Source organism: Platalea leucorodia, assembly GCF_965183815.1.
Source record: "Platalea leucorodia genome assembly, chromosome: 16".
Classification (NCBI taxonomy): domain Eukaryota; kingdom Metazoa; phylum Chordata; class Aves; order Pelecaniformes; family Threskiornithidae; genus Platalea; species Platalea leucorodia.
Genome location: NC_138838.1, coordinates 13,132,715 through 13,145,083, shown reverse-complemented (window position 1 = coordinate 13,145,083; position 12,369 = coordinate 13,132,715). Strand labels below are relative to the sequence as shown.

Sequence of the window (12,369 nt, the reverse complement as noted above, 5' to 3'; positions counted from 1 at the left end):
TGAATGCAGCTGAGAAACAACTTAGTGTCTCTCTAACACAATACAGAGATAACAGAGATGGAAAGTAAGCTTGGAGTTGAACGTGAGCAGGAACGATCACAGGGATGATTTCCACAGGGGGAAGACATGCTTTATTGTTCAAATGGAGCTTGTGCAGTCTCAGTCAGCAGAGAGAGCCTGTCACACCGTTTACGGGACCTTCAGCAACAAATCAAGAAAGCATTAGAACTGCTGAGAGCCAGGAAGGCTGGTAAGGCTCAGCTTTCTCCTTTAAGGTCAGCAGCTAATGAGTACACATCGGGAGGCGTTGTTCTAGCCATGAGATGGCACTGTTGCTTATGCAGGGGGGGTCTTCTGGCCTGCAGCCTGGTGTCCCTGGGGACTTGAGCTTTAGGTTTTTTATACCCCTGATCCGGGTGTTAATCTAAGTCACACGTTGTTCCACAGTAACTAAAAGAACTCAGGGTACCGTTGGAGTTATGCATTCCCAGGCCTTGCTTTCCTGGAGCGAGTCAGGCCAACACTGCGTTAGAATAAGCAGGGTTGCAGATGAAGTCGATGTTGAATCCTAACCAAATCCAAATCTAGCCGTGTAAGATGCAAAGATGAGATTGGACTGATTTTATATCACGGATCATAGAAAGCTGGAGACTGGCTGGTAGGATGAATTTTATACCCTGTTTTGTTATAGATCAGGCTATCAAAATGCTCCTGAAGTGTCAGATGGATGCTGGAAACTTCTTGTCTCCAGAGCATTTGCTGATGGGAGAGATGGAGGATCATCTGGCACAGGTCTATGCTACTCTTGGTATGGCATTGTCTTCTCATTATCTTTAGTTGTCTGAACTTTGAATTTAACATGACTAGCCTTTTCGCTTTTCTCCTACTGCATTTCTCTAGTTTTGACAGCAGGGCTCTCAGAAAGACTACTTTAGCCAAAACTGCGTTCCCAGCAGCCAGCGAACAATAATGCGATCTCACGTTCTTCTAGATTCCCTGTCCTGGTTCTGAGGTCAGCAGCATCCCAAGAATGCTGTGGACACAGTTTATCACATTTTGCACAAAGCCATCGGATTCTTCGGGTGGCAGTAGCTCTAGGAAGTATTTATTCATGACTCATTTTTTGTTTTCTGTTGTTTTTTTCCACCAGGGAAGTGGCAGGAAGCAGCCAGACACCTGGAGAGGAGTATTGAGATTGTGGAAATGCATCACGGGCCATCAAGTGTAGAAATAGGTCATGAACTTTTCAAGCTGGCACAAATTCTCTTCAATGGGTAAATTTGCTTTCATTCTCTGTCCCTTCCCTGCACCGCCCCTGTGTGTCTGACACCGCCTCATGGCCGGTGGTCCCTGGCACCCTGCAGGGTGTCTCGCAGGACCCTGGGCAGTCTGGCACAGGTACGAAAGTTGGCCATTGCTCCAGTGCAAGTTCAGTAACCCCAGTGGGGCTCACTTGTACCTTATGACTCTCTTTGGACCCATTTCTCGGCTTTGTCCCTGTCTAGTCTTTTCTTCTCCCTGGCTCCGTTTATTCCCTGTCCTATTGTTTTATTTTGTCAATTCCTCACCCTTGGTGTTCATGCCTCAGTCGTATAATGTTGCTGACATCTTTTCAAAGGCGGAAGTGAAACCCTCTTGCTCTGTTTTGGCCATCTTTTGGCAAGCAAATCCCTGACTGCTTCTGAAAATCTCACAACACGTCCCTTTAACTGAATTAATTTTAGCAGGAGCTGCAGCGAGGAAGTAGTGGGTACCTATACTCAAAGATAACGTTTTAAGTGTTTGTCCATCTCCTTACCTTTTTCCCCCCCATCCGCCCTTTGCAGCTGAAGTGCACGCTATTTGCCTGGTGCCAAAAGGCAGTGGAGGATAGGATCTGTACCCATGAACAGGTTTAGGTTTTTGTTGGGGAGGGGTTAAAGGTTGTGTAAGCCAAGGAGCTGAATTAAGTATTTTGTATACTCCATTCTTATGCTCTTCCTATTTCAGATTTGCAGTTTCTGAAGCTCTGAGCACAATTCAAAGAGCAGAGGAGATTTTGTCCGTGCACTGTGGTCCTCAGAGTGCTCAGATCCAGGAACTACAAGAGATGAAGACCTGTCTGTTAGAGCTTCCCAGAAGCATCCTTCAGAGGACTTAATTTCCCTGTCAAAGGAAGCCGCAATGTGATCTTTCATCAAAGCTAAGTTTCATGTGGTAAGGTAGTCATGTAGTACAAGCTGGAAAATCGTATGTAACAACTTGAATGAAATCTGAAATGCTTTTTAGTGAGACTGTTGTAAATAAAATGACCAGTTCTACCATGAGGGGTCTGTGTGTGGTATGGTGGGAATAGATGCTGTTGTGTAATTTCTGCATGTGGGTTTGAAGCAAACGTTTGAGATGCTTGTGTATGCCTGTGTTTCTGGAGATGTGAATCTCCCCCGTGCGGTACCCTGATGGTTATGAACATGCAGTCATCCAGACCACACTGCCTTTGATTTCTAACGCTATGAAGCACTTTTCTTCTTGCCAGTGTGAAACGTAAATGGTTGGAATGGGTCAGGCAGCAGGCTGGGAAGCGCAAACTTAGCTACAAGAGGGGGGCACTGCAGAACTTGGGGGGCCGCCAGCGCAGACCTGTCAGTGATGAGGGATTCGGTATAAACAACTGGCGTGGGGTCGGAAGGCAGGATAGGGACAAACGCAGTATGCGCCAGGCTTGACGCTTGCCTATAGGACACAGCGCTGCATTGTGGCTCTGTCTGGGCAAAAGGGGAGTGTGAAGGCATATGATGTATGCACGCCATCTTTCAAGGGAGAATACTGGGGCTTGCTGAGATTACTAGCAAAAGCTCTTTTATTGCAGCATGAAGGCATAAGATTTGCAAGTTGTGTCTTTGTGCAGCAGAGCAGGGAGCCAGTATCCCTCCCAATGCCACCCTTTCCGTTTGGGCCCTACCATTGCAGATTATTGTGAAGGGATCTAAACACTCCTGGGATCCAGGATCTTGCCAATGAAGAGGAGGGTTCCTGTGGTATCATCTCGCAGTACAAGAAGGAAAGGTCTGTCCACGTGATATTCTATGGGGAAGGTCAGACGAGCAGCATTCACCCCAGGATTCGGCGTGGATCTTTCCCCATCTTCACTAAGCTCCAGAATTGCCTTGTGTTGCACATGAGATAGCTTAATAGGTTTGGCAGAAATCTTGGTAAAATCAGGTGATGTGAAAAGTGATTGGAGCCCTGGAGGAAAGAAAGAAAATTCCATTAGCTGAAAGCATAGATTGCAGGTGGGGGAGCAGTACTGCTAACGCTGTGATCCAGGAGGGCACGTAGCTGCTCTGGTATTGTTTATTGGGGGTAACGGGGAGAAGCAGCTTACATCTGTTTGTACTGAGCTTCTCCCTCTCAATCTCAGAAGCGCTGTATGAGCTTGGTGGAAAGATGTGATAAAAAGTTGAGGAGTCCTGGACCAAGGTGATTTAGTTGCTGGTGAGATCTCTACAGACTGACAGCAGGACCTAACTAATAACCCACCAGCTTCACGTTCTTCTGAGAGCAGGAAGGAACTTGCCCACTGCTTTGAGCCCTGGCAGTCTGCAGAGGGTGTGTGATGTACATACTTGTCTCCTTTAGTGTGCTGCCAAGCGCCTCTTCGTAATTCAGCTTTAGTTTGGGCAGGCTTAGCACAGCGTGGACCGTCTTCAGCTCCTTGTCTACATCATGGACAAACTCAGAAGTAAGGCTTTCCTCAATCAGAGTCATATTCTGGGTCACCTTCGTCGGCAGGAAGAACATGGCGCTGATTTGCTCCGTCAACGGCAGCTGGGCAATCTGGAAGGCCAGTTATAAATAAGAAAGGGTCACATCAATAACAAACAGTGATACCCATCCCGCACCAGGCACAGGCCTGAATCTCGGCTGCCTGGTCAGCCTTTCCAGTTAACATTTGGTCTTCTTCCCTGTTTGCTTTTATCGGACATGGTGCTTCCTGAACCTTCTGGCGCCCGGGCTTTCGTCAACCCGCGCTGCACTCCCTCAGCTATTACACGGCAAGTGCTCGCTCTCACCTGGCGAATCCTGTAATGAGCTGCAGCATTGCTTTGGGGGAGTCTCAGCTGGAACACCTTCGAGCTCACGCTACAGTGAAAGACTTGTTGAAGGAGGCAGAGATGGAAAAGTTCCTGCCCTTCTTGCCCAACTTCAGGTCAGGCAATACAGGCTAGTGGGACCTGTACATTATTTAAATTCTGGACTGCTTGTCACATAGCCAATGCAGAAGTAGGATATTCTAAGAATCAAAGTGCTGCCTTTCAAAACAGGGATTGCAAAACTAGCCTGATGGGAGAAGCAAGGCTGTCTTCTGGAATGGGCTAACAGGTAAGTGTAGCTGAGCCTGTTCCTCAGGAGGTTTAGGAGATCTTGTGCAATATTTGCTCTCTGACCTTGCAGTTGAGTTCTGAGTCAAAACCATATCGCAGTATGGCTTTGGGGTCTGACATCATGGACACCTTCACAGTTCTGTCCTCATCCAGATGGAAGTCCTTCAGGTCAGTCTTCTTGGTGTCAAACTTGGTTTTCCACGTCCCTATTTTTTAAAAGAAAAAACGGAGGGTTTTCTGGAAAAGCAGCATATGAAACCAGGCTTGTGCCTGTGGCTGAGTAATCTTGCGCTTTATATATACAGCATTTGTGCTTTAAGAGTTGAGACACAACTGAGTGATGACAGAGATGGAAATAGGCTGATGGAGCTACTGATTTACTGCCGCTCTTTGGCCCCTCCTTTTCATCTGAGAATTGGCTGAATGGGAAATACAAAATCAAGCCAGCGTATGGGTGGAGTAGCTATTGGGAAGCTGATGTCTACTTATGTAATTGCAAAACTATTTTAAAGGGTAACAATTGTGTCAATGCATATAAAGTGCTTCTCTCCCCACCCTTTATTTTGCTCCTTGTCTCTAAGCAATAATTCGCCAGGACGCGGGCTTACAGCACGTTCTAGAACAGCTCTAGCATCTCCCTCCATTCCCCCTATGGTGGTAAAAAGCCTCAGGACACTCTTTAAGCTGTGCCTTCCCTACATGGAAATAGTCTGTCTCTTGCCGTGGAGTTCTGTGAGCTTAAACTTTCTTCTCTGGTCTCCTACTGCAAACAGGTCAAGATTCAGCTTCCCAAGAGTAATAATTCCTCCCTCGCGGACTATTTCTGTTCAGGTAGCATGCAATTTTTCTTCTTTACTAAACGTTCTCAAACACTTTCTCCTGACACTCTGTCTCTTTGGCAGTCTGTTTGCTCTGTTGGAAGCGAGCGCATTCCCTCGCATCTCTTCTAAGGCGTGCTTACGAGGCCCTCTCCGTACTCGAGTACACAACTTTCTTACCCTTGAAGTAAGCAGCCCCAGCAAGGAGAATACTGACATCTGTGGGCATGTCCTTCATAAACCGCATAATCCTTCCCTTTGTCTGCTGTCGTACCCAGTTGTTGATTTCTTGGAGGTCTAGCTGGGTATTGCCACTTAGTGCCCTCAGGCGCATCTTGTAGGACTTCTCTAGTTGGCTGTGAAAACCGGGCTTCACCCGCAGTCCTGGGGAACAAAAACACGGACATTGCAGCTAGCTCCCTTACCAGAACAATCTCAAGGCAGCAGATTGCCATCCAAAGCCCGGCAGCAGCTCTCATGAAGCATCTGTGGCTGCGTGTAGACAGAAACCTGCTTTGAAGAAGAATGACTGAAGGCGCATGGAGGAAACTGATCCAAATGCAACAGGATAACAGCACGGGATAACTCTTCTGAGAAGGAAAGAAAGGAGATAAGAACAGAAGGCTTGGACACAGCTATTCCTACATCAGTCTTTCTTCCTTCTCCTGCTCGCTTTATGAGTACGGCTTACTCAACCTATTGGATTCTTGGAACCAGCAGGTTCCAAAAGATGGCTCTTAGCTTTCTCAGATGTTTATTGCGTGCCGAAAGCAGACATTTCAAATAGTTCTGCAAGGAATTAAACAAAGGAATATACCTGAATGCTATCACAAATAGAAAATGTGATTAGTGGTTCTTGAAGTTAGCAACACCTGCCAGAAAACCTAGAGCGAAGCGAAAATTCTCAGCAAGCTTCTTCTAGGTCTTCCGTGTGTTAGCTGCTCTGTCACCGGAGTCTTTGTGTGCATAAGTCTGGTCTTTTATTTACAAGCACACAAACTTTCCAGGCTTTTTCTGGAGCAGCAGCAGCATTCCAGGCACTCTCTGTGTCCTGGCTCAAGAGTGTCAGGGCCAAAGCTGTTAGTGCGGTGTTACTCGGTGTGTTCTACCTGCTGCTAGTTATTTAGGTAAAATTTGACAGAGGGGAAGCAAGACTTTTACTTTTCTCCAAGATGATACGGGAGGCGCTTTTCATGCTTTTCTCTGGTCCAGTCACGCTGGTCAGTAGGTCCTTGTAGGTGTTGTGGACCTCAGCTTTGTTAAGCAGGTCATAGAAGAGAGCGCGAGAAATCATGTCTTCTGTTCGTTCTCCAGCCCCTGCCGACGAGAAGGACAGCGGTGTGAGGGCAGCGCTGTCGAGCCAAGCGGCACCTGAGGAAAAGGGCAAGAACTCACCAAGCGAGAGAGCAGAAAGTGCAGTAGCCAGGCTGAACGGAGACAGGAGCACGTTGGCAGTGGCCGTCCGGCTGGATTGCTGTCGGTACAGGTCATAGCCAAAGTTGGAGACTGCAGCGGCCAGCTTGTTCACAGGGCTCTTATAGAATGGATCTTCCTCTTCGACCTCGCCAGCGTTCGCTCCATCAGCGGTGGCAGAGTTCTAGCAGGTACAGGGAGCGCTTTGCTTACACTTGCAGTTTACGAGAGTTTACAGTTGTGATAAACATTTCAAAGGCAGGCACTCTACAGATACTCTCCTATCATCTACAGAAATACTGGCTTAATCCTACTGATAGGGAGCGTAGGAACAGTTACTTTATTTTAAAGTGTCCCAGTAAAGCTGAAGGCAGCACTCGGATCGGAATCCACTATTTCTGGCTCACGGTCATCCCCTGATGTAACTGCTGTGGTTTTATCTAGGTAAAGCAGGAGTTAGTCTCATTATGTTGCTAAATAAAATCCTAGTAACTTACGAGGGTAGCGCTTAATCCTTCCGTAAGATTCTCTAAAATTAAATTACCTGCTCCCAGTACCTCTCCCTCACTCTGCATGTTGCCTCCTACTCACCTGCTCAGTAGCCAAGTTCTGGGATCTGCTTGGGACAGTTAAGAGACCCAGGAAAAGGAGAACCACTGGAACCTGCATGCCTGAACCTACAGAGCAAGAACACGGCAGAGGTAGTTGGAGCAACCGAGCAAATACATCCCCACCACCACTATTCGCTGAACCTGGTTGTGCCAGGAGCTGCAGCGGCACATGCTGCTGCTTGTCCTTCCCAATTGTGAAGCGCGCACCTGATCTTAGCGGGTTTTCTTCTTCAGCGTGAGGCATCCAGCCAGCCTGGCCCCAGTGACTTTAGAACTGGGCAAGCGCGCGTGCCTGGGCGTGCCTGAGCACAAAAGCAGATGTGTGTGGCCCAAACCACACTGATGCTGGCAGTTACTGAGTGCCAAGGTCCAGAAAAGCACTAAATCATATCTTCTGAGTTTTAGACTTTAAAAAATTCAGTAACTCATTTATAAAAGGTAGCAAATCCATATTGTTGAATGGGGCAGAAGACAAAACTGACTGGTTACTGCTCTGCTACACGTTACCTGCCTCGGGCAGCAGTTTGTTGCGTTTCTTGTGCCGTCGTGCACCCGGAAGGCTGGAGAGCCCATATGCCTCCTTTGATGCTTATTTGCAATTTGATAAAGTAAAAGTAGAAGAGGTTTCTTAAAAGACAGTAAGGAAAGGGGCTGGGAGTGAATACCTAACGCTGGGCTGGATCTAGAGAAGAACTGAAAGGCAGAGCTTGGCTTATTCAACTTTAATGAAGGTGGGAGGAAAGTACCACACTCCCCAAAGCTGTTCCTTCTGTGGAAACCACTTTTGATCACTCTGGTATCGGCATGTGCGGCCCTTCCAGACAGCTCCGTCTGGTCCAAAGGGCAGCGTGTAACCCGGGCTTTCGCTGCAGGCAAACCAGAGCTGCTGCAGAAGTGTCATGCCCCCGGGAGCAGACGCCACGGAGGCTGCTCTGAAGCAATGTTTATATAGATTCCCAGAAATTAAAGGAGGAGGGTTGTATTTAACTAAGCCCTGTGATCCAGGCACCCAGTGAAGCAGGAGAAAGAACATGTGTTTCAGATTAACTTCAGCTATAAAGAAAACATGCCTGCTGGTAGAAATACAACTTAAAGCCACGTGGCTACCCCAGCCCCAGTTGAGGACCCAGTCTGCTCAGGCAGCGGTTTTACTGCCGTGAAAGGCAGTTCACTGTTTCCCTTTCCTGCCAAACCCCTTTTTTTTCCTGGAGGTAGTTCTGCCTTGGAGAAAAAGGTGTCACAGTGGAGGTTTTAAGCTTTCATCTGTGTTCAGACAGTGTAACACAGAAGCGGCACCCCCTTTTCCCTGGGCACTTGCATCCCGCTGCTCTCCTAGCTGCCCGGCGGACGAGGCATTCTGGTGCAGAAGATGGCTATCGAGAGGATTTACGATACTGGACCAAACCAACGCGTTTGGTGGTACGAGAGTGGGCGCGATGCTGGGATTGCTCATCTCATTGCAGAGTTTTACAATGAACGGCACCGTGCTGCGAGAGAGGTGGCAGAGGCCCTGCGTGAGTCTAAGCTGAACAGGTCTTAGCGAGGGCTTTGTGCGGCTGCCTGCACCAAGCAGTGCTCTTGCAGGCTGAGCAGAAGAGGCTTGGCTCAGTCTAGTTTAGAGATGAAGGTTTTCCATGGATCAGAACCTGTGCTCTGAAAAAAAATAATTGTCTGAACACAACCTCTGCTTCCAACTACACCGAGCTCCTGGGAGCATGAGAGCGGAGATTGGTTTTGCAGATTTGTATTGTTTTTGCCAGTGCTGTCACCAGCTTCATATTTCTCAAACTTTGCCAAAGAGCAATTTCCATTTTAGAAAGACAAAGCCTTTTGCGCCTGAATGGGCCTGAACATCTGGATTCTATTTGCATGTGTCTTAGCGCACAGCCAAAAACGCAGAGAGAAGAATTTGGTCGGAGCAGAGGTGGGCTGGTTTCAGGCATGGTATTAAACTCCGTGGCTGCCTTTCAAGAGAAGAGAAGGAGCAAGGGCATGCAGCGTGCGATGTTACAGCCGGGAAGGCGCAGGACGAAAGCTTTGAGAAGTGAGCTGAGGAGGAGCTCTGTCCGGGGGATGTCTGTCTGTCAGGGCCGGCAGGTGCAGAGGGGGCATTGATACAGATGGCACCTATAGCGGTGCAAGTCCCGCATCGGTTGCGAACGCCCCGGGCCTTAGGGGTGCTCTGAAACGCCACCCGCCAGCTCAGCCCGCGGCTGCCCCCAGACCAGCTCCTTCGGGAGCGCCGTGCCGCCCCGGCCCGGCGGCCCCGGCCCTCGCCACCGCCGCCGCCGTGGCCAGGAGCGGGCGCGGCGCCGGCCCCGGCCCGGGCGCTGCGAGGGCAGAAGCCCCCGGTCCCCAGGCGCGGCTCGGCCCCGGGCCAGGGCCCGCCCGGGGGAAGCCCCCCGCGAAGAGCCGCCCCCCCCCAGCTCCTCCGGGCGCTCCCCGCTCCCCTCGCCGCGGCAGCCGGCGCGGGCGAGCCGCCCCTTACCTCGGGCTCCCGGGCCGCTGCGCTGCAGGCTGCCGGCGGGGCGAGTCGGGGCGAGTGGGGGCCAGCGGCGGCCCGGCGCAGCCTCGGCGGCGCTTTGCCGCTCCCCCGGCCCAGCCTTCGGCTTCAGGTTACAGCGCCCGGGGCTCTTAAAGCGCTCGGCCCCCTTGGCCGCCGCGCCCGGCCACCCCGCGCCGGGCGAGCGCTCGCCCCCGCGCCCGAGCCGGCCCCGGCCCCCGCGGCCCCGCCCGGCGCAGCGGCGGCCGGGGGGTGTCGGGCTCCGTGTCCGGGGCTGGCGGGGGAGCCGCGAAGGGGAAGCGGGGCCCGGTGGCTCTGCGAGCCCGTGGTGGGAGGGCGAGCAGCAGCGGTTCTGCCCGCTGATCGCCGCCGGCTGACGCGGAGCTGCTGCAGAGCTGGCTTAAAGTTTCCGGCTGAAAAGAGAGAGAGTAAAAAGCCAAGGGCTCTTGGTACCAAAGAGGAATTAATGTTGTAGGAGCGTACAGAGCGATAAGTGATCTGGAGAGGGGAAGGGGGCAGAGGGGTGTCGTTACTTTCCGCAGTCGAAGGCTCCGGGGAGCACCCACCAGTGCACACTGAAATCAAGAGAGTGCATTTTTCCTAGGTATTACATTGTAAAACTCACTGTAACTAGATATTGCAGAAGATGAAAGATAAATAGATTTGGGGGGGGGGAAACCAAGCCCAAACCGAATTAGTGGAAGACAGTTGCACTGATGGCTAACAACGCTGGGATGGAGCGTCGGGCTCAGCAGCTGGGCGATGCAACCGGAGGACAGTTGGTTTTCCTTTCCCGGTCGTTCTTGGCTGGTTTTTCCCCCGTCATTTGTCACCGGCTACGGGAAGAGCCAGGGTGCTGGGCTAACTGGACGCATAGCTCGCCTGATCCAGGGCAGCTGCTTGCCTGCTTGGGAACGCCGCAGCGGGATCGTAGCGGGTCACGGCAGCGTGGGGGCCTGGGACATCGCCTTTCGGGCTGCCGGCCTCGCCGCCAGCGGGCCCTGAGGAGCTGCTCGTGCGTGCTGGCACGGGGCTCACACCGTCCCGCAGCAAAGGGGACAGGACGGCTCTAGAGAAGCACTGGCTGCTGGTTTTGCAAGCCGGAAAAGCAGATCAGGTAGTCTGCCCTGGGTAGTCAGCGCTTCGGAGGTGGCCCTTGCTAACACGAGGAGTCACAGCTCCGCTTTCAACCGCTTCTCAGCTTGCGCTGTGAGAAACCCTCTGCAGAGAGGTTCGTGCTTGCTCGTCTCCATCGGCGGCCCCAGGACGGGGGTGTTGGCTGTGGAGAGATCTTGTGGTGGTTTTCGTCTCTTTTTGATACCTTACTTGTGGTATGAAAATGCCCTTTATGGAAAGACCACTAGAGACGTTTTTGCATCTCGTCTGTATCTTCAAATGGCAGCCCAGCTGTTTAACTACAGGTTGGGGCTTAAACCACGTAAATCGGAGTGGCAGTGGTACAGCATGTTATTACCGACCACAGCAAGCTTTATGCCTGTAGGTGAAGGGGACCCCTGAAGCGGTGCGTTGTACCCATCTAACCAGATGCAAGGGCTTAAATCGGTTTTGTTAAATCAATACGAGCGTTTTACTGCTGTTCTGGTTTGTGTTCAGCAGGCAATGTGCTGTCTGAGCAGCGTTCACCTCTGCTATGGAAGTACTGCTCATGTTCGTATGAATTCGCTCTAGTAAGGAAAAAATGCATCTAATATTAAAGATGGTGAGATACATTTGATATTCTCAGCCAGTGGTGCAGCTGAGCTATAGAGCAGACGCCCCGTGCTAGTCGTGTCTTTTCAGAATAGAGCTCAGTCAAAATGAAGGCTTAGCAATGCAAAGGGGAAATTCCTGAGCGGAGACATTAATATTACTTTGCATTTTACAAACTGCCTCTTCTGGAGAGTCAGTGGAGCGAAAAAGAGTCTTCAGGTTGGTGTAGCTGATAATTTGTTGAGCAAAGCACAGTCATGGAGGGCTGCTGTACTGTCAAATAAGATGAAATGAATAGTTTGACAAGAATAGCTTGGAGGAGGAGGGAGAGCAGGAAGACGGAAAATAGGAAATAAGAAGAACCAAGCTGTTCAGGAAACTGAGAATGAGGGGGAAAAACTTCGTAGGAGAGGGGGAGCTGGAGGGCAGAGGCGCGAGAAGGAGGACTTGCACTTCGGACTGTGCTCAGGTTGCAGCGCGGCGGGGTGGAACCCGGGGAGGTCAGCACCGAGGCCGCGGTAGCCAAAGCGGGCTCACCGAGGGCATGGGGTGGTATTTCTGAACGTTAGAAACGAATCTGTATAAATAAATACGCTAAAATGTTCCCTGTGGGCTAGAGCTATGCCCTCATAGTAGGGCTGAGTTCTTTTGGGTTTACTTGTTAAAATTATATGGCCCCATAATTACACGCTCTTTTTGAAGGGTACGTGTCATTGCATTGGTTAGAGGGGTAGACATTATCTTTAGCCGTTCTTCTCCTTTTAGACTGCGAGAAATGTGTAATTGCAGGTTTCAGCCAGGACTCTTTATTCCCCAAAGTCTCCTGAATCCCCCAAATTCATGGTTAGTGAGTCAGTCCTTCTCTTATTCCAGCAGATGGTGCAGACTATTCAGGGACGGAGGCTCCCAGAAGCACCCTGCTCCTTCCTTTGAGGGAAGGCAGGCTTCCC

At 50.7% G+C, this 12,369-nt stretch overlaps 2 protein-coding genes across 3 annotated transcripts in view; one reads left to right on the top strand and one right to left on the bottom strand.

Moving 5' to 3' along the window:
- SMYD4 (SET and MYND domain containing 4) overlaps positions 1–12,369 on the top strand; it is a gene marked incomplete at its 5' end in the record, with an annotated part of 16,355 nt that extends 3,986 nt beyond the window's left edge. The window contains 5 exon segments of the mRNA XM_082328302.1: positions 118–250; positions 692–808; positions 1,151–1,274; positions 1,990–2,196; positions 12,293–12,369. Coding sequence (XP_082184428.1) covers positions 118–250; positions 692–808; positions 1,151–1,274; positions 1,990–2,140 — 525 coding nt within the window. The 3' untranslated portion in view covers positions 2,141–2,196; positions 12,293–12,369.
- On the bottom strand, positions 2,404–9,800 carry SERPINF1 (serpin family F member 1). 2 transcript variants are annotated; one of them, XM_082328301.1, is made up of 8 exons: positions 9,695–9,800; positions 7,187–7,272; positions 6,578–6,779; positions 6,344–6,499; positions 5,363–5,566; positions 4,428–4,570; positions 3,606–3,816; positions 2,404–3,225 (listed from the first exon to the last, which is right to left on the bottom strand). In XM_082328301.1, the coding sequence occupies exons 2-8, from the start codon at positions 7,262–7,264 to the stop codon at positions 2,966–2,968; spliced, it is 1,254 nt and encodes a 417-aa protein (XP_082184427.1). In that variant the 5' UTR covers positions 7,265–7,272; positions 9,695–9,800; the 3' UTR covers positions 2,404–2,965. The 2 variants fall into 2 exon arrangements, with proteins under 2 accessions (XP_082184427.1, XP_082184426.1); XM_082328300.1 differs by having other exon boundaries at positions 6,344–6,779.